The 21,404-nt window shown below is 46.9% G+C and overlaps 1 protein-coding gene across 13 annotated transcripts in view; it reads left to right on the forward strand.

Annotated features, from left to right (window-relative positions):
• CRB2 (crumbs cell polarity complex component 2) overlaps window positions 1-21,404 on the forward strand; it is a 131,434-nt gene that overhangs the window by 86,598 nt on the left and 23,432 nt on the right. For 11 of the 13 annotated variants that reach the window (XR_005589907.1, XM_039506488.1, XM_039506489.1 and 8 more), the window contains 5 exons: window positions 3,975-4,676; window positions 6,981-7,176; window positions 7,951-8,090; window positions 8,528-8,710; window positions 9,729-9,842. Coding sequence is in view for 12 of the 13 variants with exons in the window: in XM_039506488.1 (XP_039362422.1) it covers window positions 3,975-4,676; window positions 6,981-7,176; window positions 7,951-8,090; window positions 8,528-8,710; window positions 9,729-9,842 (1,335 nt within the window). In the remaining variant the exon portion in view is untranslated. Of the gene's footprint in view, window positions 1-3,974; window positions 4,677-6,322; window positions 6,514-6,980; window positions 7,177-7,950; window positions 8,091-8,527; window positions 8,711-9,728; window positions 9,843-21,404 lie in introns of those variants that run through there. The other 2 variants (XM_039506496.1, XM_039506494.1) reach the window with 2 other exon arrangements.

Consider the following 21,404-nt stretch of genomic DNA (forward strand, 5'->3'; position numbering starts at 1 on the left):
GGCTTTTGTAAACTGAAGTCTGCTTTGGGGCACCTCTGCATACAAAGGGAGTGAGGAACTGATGGGGGTGGTGAATTGATAAAACGCCACTAACACAAATAACTAGTGGGCTTGTATAAAATGCATTGGAGCAAGGCAAACATGACCAAAAATGGCCTAAGTTAATGAAAGCATGAATGGGAGAATGTGTAAGGTCAGCAGGGAAGTGACACCATGGTGTTTGCGGCTGGCAGATTTTTAGCAAATTGCATGATGGGTTAAAATGGGTCATCTTGGGCTAGTGCAGGGGTCGGCAACCTTTCAGAAGTGCTGTGCCGAGTCTTCATTTATTCACTCTGATTTAAGGTTTCATATGCCAGTTATACATTTTAACGTTTTTAGAAGGTCTCTTTCTATAAGTCTATAATAAATAACTAAACTATTGTTGTATGTAAAGTAAATAAGGTTTTTAAAAATGTTTAAGAAGCTTCATTTAAAATTAAATTATAATGCAGAGCCCCCCAGACCGGTGGCCAGGACCCGGGCAGTGTGAGTGCCACTGAAAATCAGCTCGCGTGCCGCCTTCAGCACCCATGCCATAGGTTGCCTACCCCTGGGCTAGTGGTAGCATGGCTGAAGGACTGAGGATAGTGAGCTGAGCATTATCTCTGGGCTGTACAAATCTGCTGGTCATTTGAGTTCTGGCTCCTCTGCAGCTGCAGTTGCTGGAATTTCTTGGAGGTCTGTTCCTTTCAGTAGGTAGCCCAGGATAATATACAGTAAGAGAGTGGACTGGACAGAGGACCAGGCACACACTGGCTTCTGAAAACAAGGTTAGCTCCAAATGCTAGTGATCCCAGGACTTACAATGCTAGATACAGTTGGAACTGTCATAACAGGAATGGTAATTATGTCTCAGATTTGGTTTACTGTTGCATGAGTTTTGAGTCTGCCTCTGTGGCCACTTTTCACACAGAAGGTCATTTCCAACATATGCACTTTTCTGTTGCAAAATAGTCTGCAAGTGCCACATAATGATGCCACATGTGTGAAACCCGCCTGCAGTGTCCTGGCTTTCCCAACCTCTCTGTTGTGGAATCTTCTGCAAGCTGGGATCTGGAGCTGAATGAAGATCTGTTCATCAAAAAGCAGCACCAAGTGTGTGTGTGCATGCTGTCTTGTCCTTTTATTTTACGTTGTGGATGGGGCTACTTTTGTCAGGGAATCCAGGACGTCCCTCCCAGCTTAATATGTTTGCTAAACTTCTGCAAGTAAATCCCAGTCTGAAGTTCACTGAACTGAAGCCTCTATTTTCTCTAAATAGAGGAGACTGGTTTATCTTACAGACAACTACAAAATATCCGTAACTGGTCATGAAGCCCATTTGAATTGTACGGGACAGAGTATGCTGCTTCTGCAAGGACACAGGCCTATCTCCCCAGATGAAAGTAACCCCTGAGCACTGAAGCAAAATCCCATCAGAATCGGCTGGCCAAGATAATTCCCCAGCCAGTTCACCTGCCGCACCGTTTATAACAGTTCTGATTGATTTGACTTGACATTTAAGACTCTTAGGCTTTACCCCTGCATGTAATTAAAGCAAGAAGACAGTGACCGACACTGTCTGAGCTTTGGCTGGCCTGGCAGGAAGGAATATCGGGATTTCTTGGGGGTGAAATACTGTTGTACGTTTTTAAGCTGCTCTGTGTTATCAGAGCACATCATGGATACAGGGATAGATCATTCCACTCTGATAAAGGGGCCCTTATGGAAAATTCAGTTTAGGGTGTGACTGTCTCCTTTTCTCATAAAGGACTTCAATGGAAACCGTAATAAAATGGGTGTAGGTCTAATGGGCGGGGGGCGGGGGCTGACACCATCAGCTATCCTTAAGCCTACACAAGCATGTTAGACACTTTCAGTAAAGGTCTCTAGTTCATTTCCCTGCTATGCCTATATGGGAAAATGCAGGAAGGAGAGGGATAAGGGAGTATTAACAGCACTGCAAGCCTCTCTCATTACTAATACTCTGCATTTACATAGCACTTTATAAGCATTAGCATCCCACCCTGGCAGCTGCATAAGTAACTAGAGTCTTCCCAATGACAGAGGGGTTCGTGGAATCTGAGGCAGAGAGGTGGTGCAATGGCCAGGAACAACCACAAGGAGTCTCTGTCAGAGACGACATTACCATTTGAGAATTCCAGGCTGCCAGGCCTCTTTTCCGACCACTAGCTCTTGCTTTCAAATGATGATGCATCTGTCTGAGGTCTAGCTAGAGTGGCGCAGCCCTGTTACATCTCACCTGAGCCCTTGCTAATACGCTAATGTGCTTACTTTAAATGCAGAGAAACTTCCCACATCAGTGGCCTATTTCCCCCTCCTCCTTCTTTCTGTATTTTTATAGTGTCACTTGCCTGAAGATGATATGCAGCTCTGAGCACTATGGGTGGGGGGGTGGGTGTCACCCATAAATACAGCGATTCAGATCTGGGAAATCACTGTACATTCCCAGTCTTGAAGGAGCTCTGACTGCACTCAGTACACTTCCCTTGACTTGGCAGCTGTGGGCTTTGTGTGCGGTTCCCAGGGTGAAAAGTGAATTGCAGAAAGCTCTTGGAGTCCCTTTCCTACCCTCAATGTCAAACAGCCTACCTCTCATAAGAATGGCCATACTGGGTCAGACCAAGGGAGGAATCTGGATTGAATATTTGGGAGCTGAACCCAAGATTTAATTCTGAGCGTGCCCAGATTCTGGGAACCCCTGTCTGAAGCTGAGCTTCCTTTTGGTCCCATAATACCCCAAGCCCATTGTGTGTCTCCAGCATTATCTGCTCCTCCTCATGGCCTCACCCATCACTGGCTTCACTGCAGCAAGAAATCACTCCTTTCCCTTTGAGGCATAGTGTGTTTGGTAAGTGATTACTGGGCTGCTCTTCTTGTGGTCAAAGACTGTGTGTGAAATAGGCTAGTTTGGAACATTTATAGCCATAGCTTCTGCTCACTGGGGTTCTGGCTAAGAAAAATACATTCCTTGGGAGTGTGAGATGGCTGGAATTGGGAGCAATGCTAACTCCTTGGCACTGAGCTGTAAATCAGTGCAGGCTTGATAAGGTCAGCTGGCCTGTGGTTCGTTAACTTGGTATGTAGCTCACCTCTGCCACTTATTTTGGGTCGTAGATTCCCTTCATATCAAGGGAAATTGCACCAAGTTTATCTATGGAAAGGGTAGAGAAAACCTATGTAAAGGACGTAAACAAGTGTGAGCAGAGATCCATCAGGTTGGTTTAAGAGTGTGCATGTTAAATGGATGATTTAGCCAGATAACTAGAGGCAGAGATGTAGGAGGGGTGGGGAATGCAAGAAGAGGAAAGATGGCAAGAGGAGGGAAAGAGAGAACACCCAGGGCGAGAGGCATCTTTCAGGTATGAAGGTCTCAAGCTTGTTTGGGCTTTAAAGGTCAAAACTAGCCCCCGAAACCACTCAGCAGAGAGTGCAGATCTTAGAGCACCGGTATCATGTGCTGCCAATAAAATACTAAGTGATCACTGCATCTGCACCAGCTTCATCCTGAGAATGGATTTAAATTGATCTTATTGCAATAGTCTCTAATCTCAAGGTGACGCAGGCATGGATAGCAGGAGCAAAGTCTGTGGCTGAGTGGAAAGGTTACAGCCTCCTGGCCAGGCACAGATGGGAGAAAAGCCAATTTGTTCGCTGATGTCATGTGATTGCCCCAAAACAACTGGCGATGTAACAGCGCCTCTCAGCTGTGAATGCAGATAAATGCCTTCCAAAGGGGAGCGTGTATTCTCTCCCCTGACTACAAATAATTAATCCAATGCCCATGGGAGGAGGCTGGATATTTGTGAACAATGGCCAGTGCAGCCCTATTAATACTGAAATATCTACTGTGTACAGTGATTAAGGGAGGACCCCATTGGGTTCCTCCGTGCTGCTAGCCCAGACTAACAGGAAGTCTCCTTTCTTAACAGGAACATCAGGCTCTGAAACTGCCAGCAGCTGCTCGTCATTCCCTTGTGAGAACGGGGGAAGCTGTGAGGATTTGGAGGGGGGCTACAGGTGCCTCTGCCCTCAGCAACCAGTGGCATACATGGGCACAAACTGTGAATTCCTCTACTCTGTGTGTGCTGTGCACAAATGTCCCCCGAATTGGATATGCAGTGAAACTGCGGGACTCCTGGATTATGAATGCATCTGTAGGCCTGGCTTCACAGGTACTGAGTGTAGTGTTAATATTAATGAGTGTGAGAGCGACCCTTGTAAAGGGCCTCATTTTGAATGTGTAGATAGTGCAAATGGATACATCTGCCAATGCCAAATGGGACCAAATGGAGAAGGCTGCCGCACTGAAATATCTGTGTGCTCTAGCCACCCCTGCCAAAATAATGGGACCTGCATTGAGGGTGCCGGAATATATACCTGCAGCTGCCAACCTGGTCTCACCGGGGTCCACTGCGAAGATAACATCGACGAGTGCGCCTCCAGCCCATGTCAGAATGGAGCCATCTGCCTAGACAGGGTGAATGAGTATAACTGTTTCTGTGTGCCTGGGTTCCAAGGAAACCGCTGTGAAATAGACATCAACGAGTGTGCATCCCGGCCCTGTAAAAACAATGGCACCTGCCTGAATGAGATGGATCACTATTTGTGCAAGTGTGTCCCCGGCTATACAGGTACCTTTCACGCTCACGTATTAGTCTTTCAGTTGGGTTATTTATTGCTGTTTGTGCAGCTCCATCAATGCAACTGCTTGTGGCAAAACCAGCAAAAGACACAGTCCCTACCCCAAAAAGCTTCTCATCTCTGTCTTTTTGTTACAGCTGTGAGGCTGAGCCTCTGTCTGATGTACTGAGCTTCTGGTGTGCTTGGGAGCACGTGTGTACTAGCTTAGACCTGGCCGTCCTGAAAGAGAGGGCTTGGGTTCCTGGGGGGATGGTCGAGGCTTGGATTCACAGGGATGATGTGGATGTTGAATAGTTTGGATTCCTGGGGTTATGGGATGGGGATGGGGTTGAGACTTGGATTCCCAGCAGTGATGTTGATGTGATTGGGTTTAGTGAAGGCATGGTTAAGGGGAAGCTCAGAGAGAGAGACGTATTTGTCTTTAGGAAGAATAAACTTATTGGAGTTCAGGGATGTAACTAGTCTCTATCAGACTGGCCCAGGACATTTTGTCCTGTTTTTCAGGCATTTTCCAGGGCAGGAGGCTCTGGGGTGGAGTAGCTATTAGTTGTGGATTTGTTCTTCCAGCTCTGTTAAACCCTGGGAGTATTTTTCATAAGACTCTGAGTATTTCTTTGAGGTTCAACTGTGCTGGTGATGACTCACTGTGTAATCTGCACCTGTGAGTTATCTGCAGAGGCAGAGGCGCAGGGGTCTCCTCTCCCCCAGCCCAGCTATCAGAATGGAATGCAGTCCATGCTGCAACCTCCTCCCCCTGGTACCAGCCGGCACATGACCTTTCCCAGCCTTTCCCATTGTCACAGGCTACAGGCGTTTCAGGAGTTATGTTGCTGTAAAGGAATGTGGGGTCACTGGGCTACAGATTACAAATGGAGCGGGGAGTTGTTGCCTATCAGGCATCCAGTCACTGACTGAGTCACACTCTGGTGAAAGGCAGAGCTGGGGGAAAATACCCACTCAGGAGCAGGCGCTGTTTAGGGCTTAAAATGATCCTTAGATTTAGAGTGTAAAACACAACTCAGTGTTTGCCCATCAGTTTCCCTTTCACTTCCCTGCCAAGTCCCTAGTTCAGGACTGTGAGTTCCCCCAGAAGGAGCTGGTGTCAGTAAGGTGTCAAACAGCCTAGTGTGTTGCAGCAGCATGCGCTGTTCCAGGTGACTTTGAAGCTGGACATGAGGATTTGCATCACAGCCTCTTGGCCCTGGTCTTGCAGCCTCCTAGAGCCACTGGTCCTCACAGGCTGAGCATTTCCTGGCACTTGCAGCTGGAATCTGGGTGAGGGAAGTTTTGACGTGAGGATTGACAGGTTTTGATCTGGCAGATTATGGGGCCCACATTCCTTTAGGATTAGGGTGGCCACGTCTGTGGCATAGTGAGCCTCTGTCAGAAAGGAGGATTAGATGGATTGGCAGGTGCCATTTTAGGGGCTTACTTTGAGGGGTGATGTCAGGCCATGGGCAGTTCATTGAGGTGGGAAAGTGGCAGGATGGTTGCTATGGGATCTCTCACAGATTTCCTTTGACAAAATGACATTAGACAAAGATAATGGATACTGTGATTAGTGCTATTAATACTTAATGAATAAGACCATTATTATTGCTAGTACCACTATAACTAATACTTTGTACTTCTCCAGCACCTCCCTTCTGAGGACCTCAAAGCAAGTTACAAACCTCATAATACTTTTGGGAGGAGGGTAAAGGATATACAGTGATCACTTCACCAACCACTGAAATGCAACCGCCTCTGTGGTGGAACACAGCAGCTATGCAGCAATGAAGACTATCACATGTAACCCAAACCAAGGGGAACACTGTGCTGCAGAATGTAAATATCAATGGTTGAACTTGGCCACAACACTGCAATTCACACCCTACCACTTCCCCCACCCCAAAATAAAGCAGTATGGGACTTTTGTAATGAATGTAAGGGAGCAGGACCTTGGTTTTATGTTTCATCCGGGAAGTGTAATTCATTTGCTAAATGCTGATGGAATTAATTAATTCAATGAAATCAAATATAAGTTTATGCTAGAGATTCACAACTGTTGCAAACTATTCTCAGTTTTGTTGATTTAAAAGCAAAACCCATAAGTCTTCCCAAAATAGACTTGGCTGCAAATACTCATAAACTAAGCATTTTTTAGTATTTGCATGCTTGTCTGCTGTCCAGGAACTTATAAATTGTCATGTCTGTGTTCTAGCAGAGTGGGTTTGATATCATTGCTTTTGTGATCCCAGCTCAGAACTCCAGCCAAGTCCATAACATGGATGTTTTTCTCTTTTGTAACAAAGGTGTAAACTGTGATGCTGAAATAGATGAATGTGACTCAGGCCCTTGCCAGAATGGGGGCACGTGCACTGACCACATTGGGTTCTACACCTGCACTTGTGCACCAGGTTATGAGGGAATCCAGTGTGAGGTGGACATCAATGAATGTGCAAGCCAGCCATGTATCAACGGAGGGATATGTCATGACCTTGTTGACAGGTGAGGGATGCACGCTGCTGTGGCCATTTGCATTTCAGTGATTAGATATCTGACATGAGCCAATGAGACACCTGCCTGGTGTAAGTCCATTGACTTCAGAGCATGAAGGATGAATTGGGCTCAGTGCTCTTTAAGCGTTTCCTCCCTCCCCCACTCCACTTGCTATTGTTTTTTTGTTAAACTGAAGTTATTCTAAGAGCCGTTCAGTGGGGGTGTTAATGCCAAAGGACTCCTTCCACTAGCAGAGTTCCCACACATGCTTGAAAGAATTCCTGTTACTGTCTCCTACTGCTCCGTGATGAAAATTATTTGCAGTTTAAATGAACAATCACAAGCAGCAGAAGCGGCCACCCTCCTTGACTGAGAGCATCCCTGTCTGTCTGATCCTTGCCTTTCATGGGGCCTATGTAGGCTCAGAGGCTGACCTGCCTTGCCACTAATTTCTTGCAAGGATGCTCTGTTTATGGAGATGGGACTGTCTCTTCTCTCAGCCCATCGGTGAGGAATTCTGCAAGGTGGACATGAGGGCTAGCAAGTTAGTTTGTTTGCTCTTACCGTCAGGGCTGCCCAGAGGATTCAGGGGGCCTGGGGCAAAGCAATTTCGGGGGCCCCTTCCATAAAAAAAGTTGCAATACTATAGAATACTATATTCTTGTGGGGGGCCCTGCAGGGCAAATTGCCCCCCCCCACCCCCGGGCAGCCCTCCTTACCTTGGAAGGGACTGGGCATTGGATTGAAGAGCTCTTGTGGTGTTCTGTTTTTGTGTCCACCTAGCTACCAGTGTGATTGCAGTGACACAGGCTTTGAAGGGGAGCACTGCGAGTTGGATATCTTGGAGTGCGCCTCCCAGCCCTGTTTGAACAATGCTACCTGCCTGGAGGGTGTCAAGAATTACAGCTGTGCCTGCTGGCCAGGTGAGTAGGGAAACTGCTTCGTTCTCCTGCAGTCTGAGTATTCAGTGGCAGAGAGGACCTGCTAGGTTGCCCTTAGCAAAACTGGCTCTATACTGTATGAGTCTAGTTTTCAGTACCCCCAAGTGATGGGGCTCCCATTGCTTCTCTCGGGAGAGTTTTCCACTGGCATGAAGGTCTCAAGCAGGGAAATGTGTTCTGCTGCATTGCCTGAAATTTCCCTTTTCCTAAGCCCAGGCCTTTTCTCTCCTGGGCAAGATGAACTGACTGGCTCTTGCCTCTGACACTAGTGCTGTATGCCAGGCCCTGCTGCTTTGTGCTAGATGAGTTGCAGTGTCTCAGGCTCACATAAACTTGCTCCCTTATTGGCAGCTGTAGTATCTTGGTGGCTAGTTTTCTGTCTCCCTTCCAAGGAAGTCCTGTGTTTGTTTGCCTGGCAGGTTACACAGGGCAGCGCTGTGAGGAGGATGTGGACGAGTGTGCTACAGACCCTTGTCACAATGGAGGCGTGTGCTTTGAGCGATCCAACCAAACCTACTATGGGACACGACACGACTTCCCCAGCGAGTTCAGCTATAGTCAAGCTGCAGGTTTCCTATGCTGGTGCCAGCCAGGTTTTTCAGGTGAGCTACCCACTGAACTGTGCCCTGTGCCCCCTAGTAGGAGCTGCACAGCTTGGGTCACAGGGAGTGGAGAGGAGCCATCTGTGCAGCAAGAGCCACCCACGTGGTGCGTGCAGAGCAAGATGGTTCTGGCTGCGCAGCTGCCTCGTGATGAGGAGTGTGTGGCTCTCCTTTGCTGTATGTGCACATTGCAGATGGCAGTAGGAGTGTAACCAGTACCACACCCTCTACCCGGAAGGCCATATCCCTCAAGGCCCTGATTTCCTGGCTGGGGCACTAGCCGACCACCTTCCCTAATGTTCTGTTCAGTACCCTGCAGCTGGGCAGATGGCAAAATAGCCCTGGTGGCCCCTCCCATGGGCATAAAGCAAAATTTGTCCTTGCAATATGTTAATGGGGCATTCCCCCTCTGGAGGAAGCTGTTAGTCCCCTGGAGTCCTAGGTAATGTCTTAAGCCTCCCCTTGTCATGACTGCTCTTGTAGCAACCTTCCGTGTGGTTGGGATGGGCAGGCAATTCTCCCTGCGTGTGAAGGGCTCTAGGGGTGCTCAGCAGAGACTGCCCGTTGTGTCTTTAAAGAGCTTATAGGAGTGTGGGGTTGGGGGGTGTGGATGGGTTCGAGGGAGAAGAGGATGTGCCCTTTTGGGGGGGAAATTGGAAATATAGGAGGGAGTTTTCTCTAGTTATTAGAACAGGGGTCTCAGAGTCAGGATTCCTGGGTTCTGATCTCACGTCTGCCACTGACTTGTGTTGTGGCCTGGGGTAAATCACTTAGCCTTTCGGCGCCTTAGTCTTCTACATTTCATAAATGGGGATTAACGATACCTGCTTGCCAGGTGGGTACTGAGGGATAAGTAGCACTTGTAATGGGCACTTTGCATCTTTGGATGAAAGCTGCTGAAGAAGAGCAAAGAATTGTGAAAGAAGGTGTTAAGATTCCCACTGCAGAGAATGTGCACACATCCACTGGTTGGACTTACTGAAATAATCATAACGGGATTGTGTTTTCACTTTCAAAGGGGAGAACTGTTCTGTTAACATTGATGAATGTGAGTCTCAGCCATGTCAGAACGGAGGGTGCTGCACCGATCTGGTTAACGGCTTCCTTTGCCATTGTCTACCAGGATACTCAGGTAATGTTGGTGATAGAGTGTGTGGAATCAGGTGATCCTGGTGAGTTGATGCTTATTGAGTCACTGATTTGCCATATGGTTGCATAATTGGATCCTAGAACTGGCTAGAGAAGGCTGCTGAGTGAGTTGAGATGAATCTCACTCAGAAAGCTGTGGAGGCCCAAGACTGGTGTAGCTGTGGTTGTTTCCAGATCAGGACTGGAGTGCACTGGCAGACATGTGTGAATGTACTGTACTCCTAGCACTGGGATACATTGGCAGTGCTGTGAATTGAGGATGTGAGCAGATCAACGGAACTGTGTGACGGAGTCGGGCACCAGAATCTGAGGATCCCTTAGGTGCTGGCAGAGGGATATTGCACATTGCCATAGGCACCCTCTTGACAGGTGTGGGGTGGGGGTGCTATGTACAGGAACCGAAATAGTCTTTGGGATGAAGATGTGTGAAGCCAGAGGGAGGAGGCATTTTGGGTGCTGTGGCCGTAGTCTCTCAGGGAGGCTGGGGTTGGAATGGTCGACGTTTCCTAAGGGCTGTAGCAGTTTGGGGCAGGGAATGAGGAGCCTGTCACCAGCACACAAAATGATGATGATATTTCTCCTTCTCCCCTCTGGATGATGAGCCAGTGATTTGGGGTTGGAGGCTATACTCTGTTATTTAGGGAGGTCAAAAGGTCTTGGTGTCATGAGGAAATGCACTGCAGCCCTTTCTGTTTGCTAGGGTGTAAGGATGTGCTTGGGAGTGGGAGAGTGGTGGACCTGGCTTCTGCTAGAGATGCCCTGTGTGTCCCTTGTTCTGACCCTCAGTTTCCCCACCTGTGAAATAGTGAGACTGGCTTGCCAGTGAGGCTAAGCACATTACTGTTTGTACCCTTTGGCAGGAGGGATGAACAGTGGGGGTGGTGCCTCTAAAACAGTGTGCAGTTTAAATGTAGCAGCATCTTTTAACATCTAAGCTTAAACACAGAGCTACATGCCACACAGCCCAGACACCACAGAAACAAGAGGTGCAGAAAGGCTTGCTAGGCCCACAGAGTCTGCCCCCAACTGACCATGAGAGCGGGTACTTTGGCCTTGTCTTCACTAGGAAAAAAGATGATGTATTTTTACCACATGCTTGCTAACATGTGGATGGGCCCTTTATTTTGATACAAACAGGATGGGGCAAAGGCAGGTGAGAGATGTCCTCCGTAAGTGATCAGTTTTGTGTGTCTCTTCTCATCCAGCATGGAGTTTGTCTCCGTCCCCGCCACACAATCATTCTGCTGTGATGGCGACAGCCACAGCTGTTGGGTGGCATCCCTCTCTCTCCGTACCTTGTCGCCAATCCAGCTCATCTCTAACCTCAGAGGAAAACCTCTTGTCTCCTTTCCCTATTTTCTTTAATCTCTCTGCTAACTAACAACCTGATACTGATAAGGGGTATGGTTTATACTAAAGACATTCTCTTCTAACTGGCTTGCATTCTTCCAGCCCTCCAAGAGTAAAATGTATGCCGCCTGAAATGCTGAAAGGCTGCCATCTTGTGGGAGAAAGGAAAAACTTGAAGATACAAGAGAGTTTTTAACTCTTCTCAGTAGGTGGTAGGTAGCAGTATTCCTGAGTCCGCACTGGGCCTTTTCTAGTCCCCATTATACCAGTATAGTTATACTAGTTTAGTTATATCAGTATAACCTGTGTGGACAATCTTATTCCAACACGTGTGTCTTCAGTTTAGCTTAAGCCCCTCTCATGTGACACATGCTCCTCTACCAGAATAAGTGTGTCCACATGGGCTACACCAGTATAACTAGAGCAGTTTAAACTCACACCTTAGGTTGTTCTGAAAGAAAAGTCCATGTAGACAAGGCTGCAGAAATAGGCTTTATTCCAATCTCTCAACTGCTGCGCAGGGTCAGTTCCTACAGTGCTGCACCTGCAGATGCAGACCTCTTCCCAATGGAATGTTGTATAGCTCACTAAATGTCTGACCATTGTAAGTCATAATTCCTGTCTGCTTGGGCCTCCAGGGCCGTTTCCTTCCCTCAGTGCCCTGGCACCACCCTTGGGAGGCCAGGGAGCTCAGCATTTCATGTCACTTCCCCAAACTGTAGGTTTACCTAATCCTTCTGAGCCCCTGGGACTGCTCACGGAAAGAAAAGCTGACACAGGCATAGAATGGGGAGAGACAGCGCTAGAGAGTTCATTCTGTTGCATCTGTTTGGGGTTCATTAGTACTCGAAGGAGATTAGAGGCAGGGTGCTGTGTTGTTAAATCACTATGTCTCCTTTGGGGTAGTTCCAAGACACAACAGTAAAAGGCTGGGAGCAGCAGGTGGGGAAGTCACATTTTGCCTCTCTGTGAGCTCAGTGAGCTGAGTGAGCGCATGTGGAGGAGTGAAGCTGACAGGGAAATAATAGCAATTAATCTCCCCTGCTTTGTCAATTAATCCCAGTATAGTCCTGCTGGGTAAACAGCTTATTACTTCATATTAGGATCACAGAGTAACTTCATGAAGTTTCCAGTAATGTTTCTGTTCAAAACACATTTCTGTGGCAGCTTAGATCTGCCATGAGCTTGGGTTTAAGCTGCCTTCCATGATTAAAGTGAACTTGCTACTCTGATGGTAGGCTGCTTTTTTCATTTTCTCTCCTGGAGCCCTTTCTTCAGTCTCAGGAATGTGGGGAGTGTTGTGGGATAACTGTGTGAATCAGCAGAAATCACCTTCCTACATGTGTTAACTGCCTAAGTGCTGTCTCAGGCTGGAGCACTGCACAGAGCTGGGATGGCTCTTGCCTAAAATGTAATTAGTGCCACAATAACAGACAGTAAATGGAAGCCAAGTGACCCAGTCCTGTCAGAACCACATGGCAAGATAGGACACTGAGAATAAAAGGTCTGGGAGAGTCTGTCTGCTATATGAGCCATAAAGAGGCCTGTGGCACCTTATAGACTAACAGACGTATTGGAGCATAAGCTTTCGTGGGTGAATACCCACTTCATCAGATTCATGGAAAGCTCATGCTCCAATACGTCTGTTAGCCTATAAGGTGCCACAGGACTCTTTGTTGCTTTTTACAGATCCAGACTAACACAGGTACCCCTCTGATATATGGGCCATGTGACCTCTGCAGTTTGTATGCCCTGGGGGGTAGAGGCTGTGTCTTCCTTTCCCATCGGGTGGTGCTCAGAATTCCCTGCATGGGTTGAGTCAGAGGGATGTGCAGGAGCAAAATTAAACAAAGAAGGGGGTGGATGAGTCTTGTTGGTCCCAGAAAAGATGGCAACTGTGATAAAAACTAAAGTCATGTTCTCACGGGAGGGACAGCCAGGCTCTGAGACATGGCTGAACAGGAGCTGGATTCAGATGATTACTGTGTTCTCTGATGAGAACAAACCGAATTATCTATTAATCTGAATTGTCTTTTGGGTGAAATGTGGCGTGTGTTTAACTGGACAACAGTTTAGGACAGGAAGTGAGGAAGAATAGTGTATTCAGTTGAAATGGGAACTGGCATTTAGGTTGGCAGAATGTAATTGCTGAATTATAATTTGGCCAGTTAACCCTTGAAAAAAATTATAGGAGCTGTTGTAATGACTACGAGTGGCCTAACACACAGTCTCCATCTCCTCCTAAGAATGCTGTCCGGCAGCAGGTTGCCCCCTAGCACCATGCTCTGGCATTCAGTCAGCCTGAGCGAGAGGTCAGCCTTAGGGTATGTCTGCTTGGCAGTCAGACACCCACGGAAGGCCCATACCAGCTGACTCAGGCTCATGGGGCTCAGGCTAAAGGATTGGTTAATTGTGGTGTAGATGTTCAGGCTTGGGCTGGAGCCTGGGCTCTAGGACTCTGTGAGGTGAGAGGGTCCTCGAGCTGAGGCTGCAGCCTGAGCCCCAATGTCTACACCCCAATTAAACATTAAACAGCACCTTAGCCCAAGCCCTGCGAGCTTGAGGGCAGCTGGCATGGGCCAGCTGCGAGTTTTTAATTGCAATGTCCTCTTCAGCCCTCTTGGAGGAAGCAGAAACCCCTTTTCTGTTGTATTAACAACCTTTGCTTCTCCCAATAGCTCTTTGTGCAAGAATGCAACCCAAGCCCAGACACACTTGCGGTTTTGTGTTACTTGGTACACACACCACCCAGTGCAGTGAATTGAGGAAACAGGATTGGTGTTTTTTCCTGACCAGACAGATTAATTTATTCGTACAGATATTTTCCAGGTGTCTGTTCTGTTCCAGAAATGTGACCTCTACTGTAGTCAGGGAAGGCAGCTAAAAGGTTAAGAGACTAAAGAGATTAGAAAGCCTTTAGCCCTTGGAAAGAAGAAGCCCTTTAAGCAAATACAGCAGACTGGAGCTAGCAGATATTTCCTGGGGCTGCCTTCATTTTACCTGGAAGGTATATTACTTCTATGCACACACCATGGCAGCAGCAAAGAGGCTGTCTGTAAAATGTTCAAACAGATGCTTAAACTGTTTTTTCAGATTAATGCAGAGGAAGTATTAGTTGGTCCTGGATAAGGCTAGAGTGAGCTTTGTACTGTTCATTTCACTCTGCGGCTCCCTACTGCATTATGGCTCCATTGTTAGTCAGACATTCTCAACATGCTATCAGCTGACCAGACACTGTAGGAATTTACACCCCACACTAGTGCCTGTGTGTCTTGGTGTCAGATGTGATTTAACTGCATACAGTGCCTGTGATCAAAAGCATCCACTGCGATTCTGATGCTGCACTAGGCCAGTTTGGACGTGCTTGTTATAGCAGATTGTCTGACCAGAGGGCAGCATGAGATATGCCAGTTACTTCCGGCTCACCCTGGGTAAAGGGTTTAGAGGATTAGTAATGGTGGAGCAACAGTGATGAATTAAATGAGGCTTCCCTGTTAATGAAAATGGGTGAAGCCTGGCTTAATGTCGCATCCAGAATAAGGCCAGGCAAAGATGTGAGCAGAACAACTCAAAGGGACAGAAGAGGTCTGTGCACAGAAACCGCAAAGCTCCAACTGTTGCAGAGAGCTGTTGGCCCAGCTCCTGTTAGCCTCCAACAATATTTTACAAGGATAGGCTGCTGTCGGAGGACAGACTTCAGAATTCCTATGCAAAAGGCATGTTCTGTAACGTTCATCATCTTCATACGTAATTACAGTTTTGCTTGCCGGTTAACAGTGTAATCTGCCTGCATACTGCAAATGCAACAGAGCTCCTTCCTTCCCAGTGAGGAGTCTCTTGTAACAAGATTTATTCCAGAGACAAAGGTAGTGGGATTGCTGTCTGAGAGGTTTCTTCCCATCACCAGTGCTCTCAGGAAATGTCTCACTCATTCAGAGCCTTGATGGTAATTTCTGGGATTAATTCACAAACATGTCAAAGAAGTCACTAACCTCCATCCAAGAAGCAACATGTGGAATTTGGGCTGGTCCTCTTCCCAAAGCAAATACAAGTCTGTAGCACTAATCTGTAGCATGTTATTACATGAATCCTAGGAATTGAAGCAGTTACTGTTACTACTTAACAGTATTCCATGTAATGCATTTGGAGAGATGCAATGATAAATAGTGAGCCAACCGCTGAGCTGAATTGCTTGCTGCAGTCCCCCGAGGTCAAGATTTTGGTCCAGAACCTTTTTAGGCCCCGATCCTGCAGTTCCTTGGAGCAAGACAGACCCCTATGCCTGTATGCTGGTGTAAGAGTCTAACTGAAAGTTTCAAAGAAACTCCAGTTTTCACAGATATCCCCCATTTAGTTGTATTGCCAGAGGGGCATGGATCAGCGTTCAGGTTGCACTCCCTGTCAGTACCCATCCCAAGCTGGGGAAACTAATGACCTAACCAGTGGACAAAATTTGGTGATAAATCCTGATCAGGTGCTACTGGAGGCATGTTGTGCATGCGCTCAGAAGAAGAGCGAGTGGAATGTTGCTTGCAGCCATTGCAAAAGTGACTCTGATTCTTGTCATCCACAACACAGAATTAAAGAAGTAAAAACTCTTGTTTTTGACGTCATGTGAACAGTTGATGTAAAGAGCTGTTCAATGCCATTTGCAGTACACAACAGAAAACTTCATTGGTCCTGCAAAACCCGAAACAATGCTACATATTCTTGTGTGCCATCCACTTGCATCTTTTCACTTAACTATTCACATATATACAGATATAGCACCCTCTGGTAACAACTACAGGATCAGGGCTTAATTTTGCTAGTTAACCGTTCAAAATCTGTGCTTTTTAAGGGGGCTTGACATGCAAGCAACCCAGATACCTCCTGAGAAGTTAAATTCATGCACATATCTACTCCTCGCATGCCTCCCACATCAGATCAATGTGAAACTGACTAGTCTGTTTGGATTGATTAGGCTGGGTGAAGTGCAGAAAGTAAGCCAGCAGCATGCATGACTTGTTGGAATTCTGTTCGAATGTCTGAAGGTGGCATTGGTAACCGCAGGACATGGGATGTAGCATTGTCCTTTTTAGGATTTTTAACCTGACAGTGCTGCTTACAAAATTCAGATACTTCGGGAAAAGCTCCCCAGTTCTAAATAATCTTTCTCCGCAGAAAGAACTCTCTCTGCTGCAAAGCAGAAAGAAATCAGTGCCATGGCCAAAACTTTTGGACCCTGCCAGATCCTGAGATAATGAGGAGATTCTGGCAGTTCAGTCTCTGCAGCTGTTTATGGGGAAAGACGGATGCTTGGCCCCCTGATCCCAATGCCTGAAGTCAGTATTGTCCATTAGCCTGCAGGACATGGCCTCCTCTGTGTCACTGGTGATCAGGAACATTTGTGGAGCGGGTGACTGGCAAAAGCTGTTTGTTGGCTGGTAAGGAGATATTGGCTCAAAGGCATTGGTTGGGATGAGGACACTTGAAGTAAGTTGCGTGGTCAGGGAGAGGTTGTGAGCGGTTGCTCCTTGGCATTCAGAAACTTCAGCATCTTCCTTCACTTTTATCCACTTAATCAGTTTTATTCTATTGCTCTTTCTTGTCATTCTTTTTCCTTTCTCCCTCATTGGCTTCAATGAAATCACTCATGAGGGTAAGAGCTGCAGTAGCTTTTGTTTGCAAATATTGCAGGATGAAAACACGCAATGAGATAACAGGGCAAGTGGAGGGATGAAATCGTGGGCCCAGTGAAGTCAATGGGAGTTTTGCAAAACTATCATTGATTTCAGTGGGGCCAGGATTTCACCCTCCGTGTCTGGGAAGTGCTCCATTTGTTGTTACTTGCAGTGGCTATTAGTCAGTGGTAGATACACAGCTTTTCTTTGTAATCCAGAAATGGAAAAATTCTTATTTAGGCCCCAATTGTGCCATCCTTGTGCAGGGAAATCAGTGGGACAGCACGGGGTGTGAGCGAGGGCAGGGGCTTGTCCCAGTCCTCCCACTGTCGGAGCTAATGCTGTGGATCCTGCAGGGCATTACTGTAACGCACTGAGTAAGAATACACTGTAGACACATTCTTCTTGTCAGCACTGACAGAAGCCAGCTGGGGAGGTTTAGAGCAGGGCTGGATTAGATCTCACCACAGCGCAGGTCTTTTTATATTGGCTGGTTTAATTTCCAATCCCCTTTTGCCTGACCGGCACTGGGAGAGAGCTCACACATACTGTGTCCTTCCAGTCCAGATTTTCATTCTCCCCTCCCCATCCCACCTCCACCTTTCTTCCATCACTGTCACAAATGTCTGCAAGGAATCTGCCATGAAACCTGTGCTGGTTGGTGTGATCGTGGGTGGAATTTATCTCCTAGCAGGTAATGACAGATACTGCAGTCAGCGCAACTTGGGGTGGGTGGGTGTGTAAGGGGTTACAGCTCAGGTTGTGTCGTGATAGCTGGAGACTTGGGGAGAGGGGCAAGAATTAACCAAAGAGGGAAAATCCTGTGTAAACAGGCACCTGGTTTTATTTTGTAAGGACTCAAAATTTTGTTTAGGAAGCTTTGTGGCCCAAGAGTTGTCGTGATGCTGGCAGCGACTGTGCTGAGCAATATGCTGGGAGCCCCATGCCTGTCTTTGCTGTAACCCTGATTCCTCCTCTTTGCTGGGAGTGACTGAAGTTGGGATGTTGTTGCAGAGTGTCAGCTCTCCCTTCACGCTCAGGTGCACTTTAGAATCACATGACGTCTTTCACACTTACTCTGTGAAATCTCTGCCTCTCCAACTGAATTTTTTAAGGTATTAAAATTTCCTTTACTGAAAACAGTGGGACTTTTCAAAATAAAAACGCTGAGCACTTCACTGCCCCCTGCACTACCCTCCACGCCCAGTCTCTCTGGCTAGAAGTGCCGGGTGGGAGAGAGGTCCAAACAGTGTGTTGCTATGGAAATGGCAGTAATGATGCAAACATAATTGTCATTGCAGGGCCTGGTTGTTGCAGCTAAGTCTCTGTTTTATGTTGTATTGGAATAATAGGAGCTCTAATTAGGATGCACTGGGGAATGGCTGCTAGGAATGCATCTGCCTGCTGGGGAGAGGGCAAGGCAGTGCTGGCTAGTAAAGATCACTGCACGGTACATGGTGCTTCCAGAATGGCTGGCAATACTCATATCCTTCATTAAAAGAAAGGGCCAGTTAATAGACCTCAGACTTTGGATATCTAGACATGTGATTTGCTAAATTTGAATCTCTCTTACTGTGTGTGTGTCCATCTGTCTGTCTTGCATGCCTACATACATATGACAGGTATGATGTATGCAGTGTAGTTGTAGCCATGTCAGTCCCAGGATATTAGAGAAACAAGGTGGGCCAATTTCTGTTGTGAGAGGGAGAAGATATTATTTCACCCACTTGCCTCTCTCTAGGTATGAGATGACATTTAACATGTATAACGCATTTTCAAAGCCATATTTAGAAATAGCTCTCAGTGAGTCAGTAGCTCTGTTCAGCTCTCCCGGTGGGCACTGCTGATTTAGTAACCCTGGCACCTGTCAGATAAAACCATTGATCAGATACCGTGACAATGGTGCTTTAGAAATACCTAGGTGGCTCATGCATGGTAGGGCTTGAAAGACTCAGCTTTGCCATTTGAAAGCACTGGAAATTGGAGACTTTCAAAGTTGTAATAAGAGTATGCATGTGTGTTTTGTTTACAGTTTTTGGTTAATGTAGTCATTACCTTGGACACTCTTGAATTAACCAAAATATTTTAAAATAGTGGTCATTGTCCTGACAACAACTTTGAAAGTCTCTGATTTCTAAATGGCTGCTTCCTCTTACATTTGTTAGTTGGTCCTTAGTGATTTTCTTATCTAATTAAAGAGAGTTGCAAGATCGGAGTATATTTTATAATATGCTGTCTTTTCCTTTATTATTTATGGATATTTCTGTGGGCCCTAGCATCAGGTGCTCAGAGGGAACACAGCAAAATCTGCAAGTGTAAAAAGTACCTCTTTTTGCAACAGAAGTGTCACATGGAATTAAGTTCTGTTCTCTGAACACCTAAAATGGAACATTTGTGCTCACAGGTTACTCTGTGCTCCTCCTTTTAAGAATACAACTGAAAGTTTAAAACAGAATTTTAAAAAAGTCCTTTCCAGTATGATTGCAAAGACACACAACCATCCCCTCTGGAGAAATCTGGGATACCAGGTACAGTCCAGGAAATGGTCTGCATCTTTCTCTCTGCTGTAATGGCCCAAAGCAAAAATCTTGTTATTTCCGGAGTGGGGTGATTTCCTTCTCTTTGCTGTTTGTGTTCCTGGCTGCATTAACACTGAATCATTCACAGCCAAAACACAAAACTCAAACCCCTCTGGTGAGCTGCAGTTAGCATCTAGGAAGAAGACAGCAAGGGAATTCTTTCCCCTGCAGCTGACTTTGTTTTTTAAATCTAGCATCACCAGAGTCTGATAATCTGGAGGATGTTCAGGAAAGATGACAAATTTATCAGCAGACTAGAGAGGATGGAATAGCCAGACCCTTCTAAGTGACAATAGATGAGGAGAGGGCAGAGTAGCTATCTGTCTGAGGGTGTAAACACCAAGGAGGGGGAGGAGTTACTTAGAGTGTATGTGGAGGTACAGCAGGCGCAATGGGATGAACTGGTAAGTGAGGGGGTACATTGGTTTCCAGGAAATATTTGCTTCATTGAGACGGAAGCTCTGGAACAGTCTCCCTTATCACGTGGGATGTTTTAAAACTAGACTGGCCAAAGCAGTAGCCATATGCTCCATTGGCCCCTAGGAGGAGGGGTATTATTAGACATTGTTTCATAGGCCTTTCCCCTCTCCTGCCTGTGGTTGTTTGCAAGCAGGGGTGATGATAATGATGGTGATCTGTGTTTTGTTCCTCTGCTAAGAGCTGCCCTCTGACTCCACAGCCAGCACATCTCTCTTTCTCTCTCTGCACATATGCTGCTAGGTGTGCCAGGCACCAGCCACAGCCAGCCAAGATATATCAAAATCTGAAGTGGCAACTTCTTCTCCGTCACCCCCTCCAAACAAAACAGACCAGGAATCAAAACATGTGTCCTGGGGGAAGCGCTCAGCATTTAATTAGCCACAAACTTGGGGCTGCGCACTCACTGCGGGGATTAATTTGCCACCTGGTGTGGAAAGCTCACACCACAGGTGTCATCTGGGAATCCAGCAAATAGCACAAACAGACTTTCCTGCTACTGTCTTAATGTGGAGGTGGTGGGGGGCCTGACGGGTCCCTTGTTCAGGGTTCCCAGCTCTGAGACGAGAGAGCCAATTGGGGGTGAGTTCTGCATGGGGAAATGGAGCTCTCTCCCACTCGGAGAGATCCCAGCCAGCTTCTCCACTCTCTGCTGCTCAGAGACCAGATCCCATTGCATCTTTGTCTGCTACCCACAATGCTAGTCTGCTGACCACAGCCCTGGTAGCCACCATGCAGCCTTCCGCAAGCAGCCCTTGACTGGCTTGAGCACCCCTTGCACCCTGATATCCAGTCCTGGTGGGCGGCAGCCTGAACGCCATGCTGAGCCTAATAATCATCTATGGGCCTTGATCAACACCCTCCCTCACAGTCAAGCGGAGGAAGGGTGCTTACCTGTCTGTGTAGAAGTGTTTCTGACACCAGTGGCCATCTCCGAAGCAGTTCTGAATCTTCCCACTGAGTAAGTTTTTCGGCAGAGGTCACTGTTAAAATGCCCACAGTACTTGCCCACAGTTACAATGCAGAGCAGTTCCCCTATGAATTATCTTTGAGATCACTAGCTGGTAATGTGCTGGCTTGATGGTGACCACAGCATAAAACCAGTTTAGCTGAACAGAACCGAGCTTACCCGAGACTCCCATCCCTGCCATGCTACTTACCAGATCGGTAAGGTTTATGCCCTTGGACCCACACTGAAGTATAGTTTGGAATGACATGAGTGATGTTGAATCTGAAGTGACTGATAAATTGGCATCTCTTCAGCAACAGCTGAATGCTTGGGAGTAAACTAACTTAGCTAGTTTGGGGGACACTAAATGTTTTGAGGTTTACGGCAAGACATTGCTGGGAACTATGTCACTGAACTGGCACAGGGATTCAAGAAACACCATTTCTTTGCTGAGATTTATATTACAGGTCATCAGTTCCTAATGCAGCACCTCCATCTCCCCTCAGGCTACTATTTACATCTCTTCA

Source organism: Mauremys reevesii, linkage group 19 (genome assembly GCF_016161935.1).
Source record: "Mauremys reevesii isolate NIE-2019 linkage group 19, ASM1616193v1, whole genome shotgun sequence".
Classification (NCBI taxonomy): domain Eukaryota; kingdom Metazoa; phylum Chordata; order Testudines; family Geoemydidae; genus Mauremys; species Mauremys reevesii.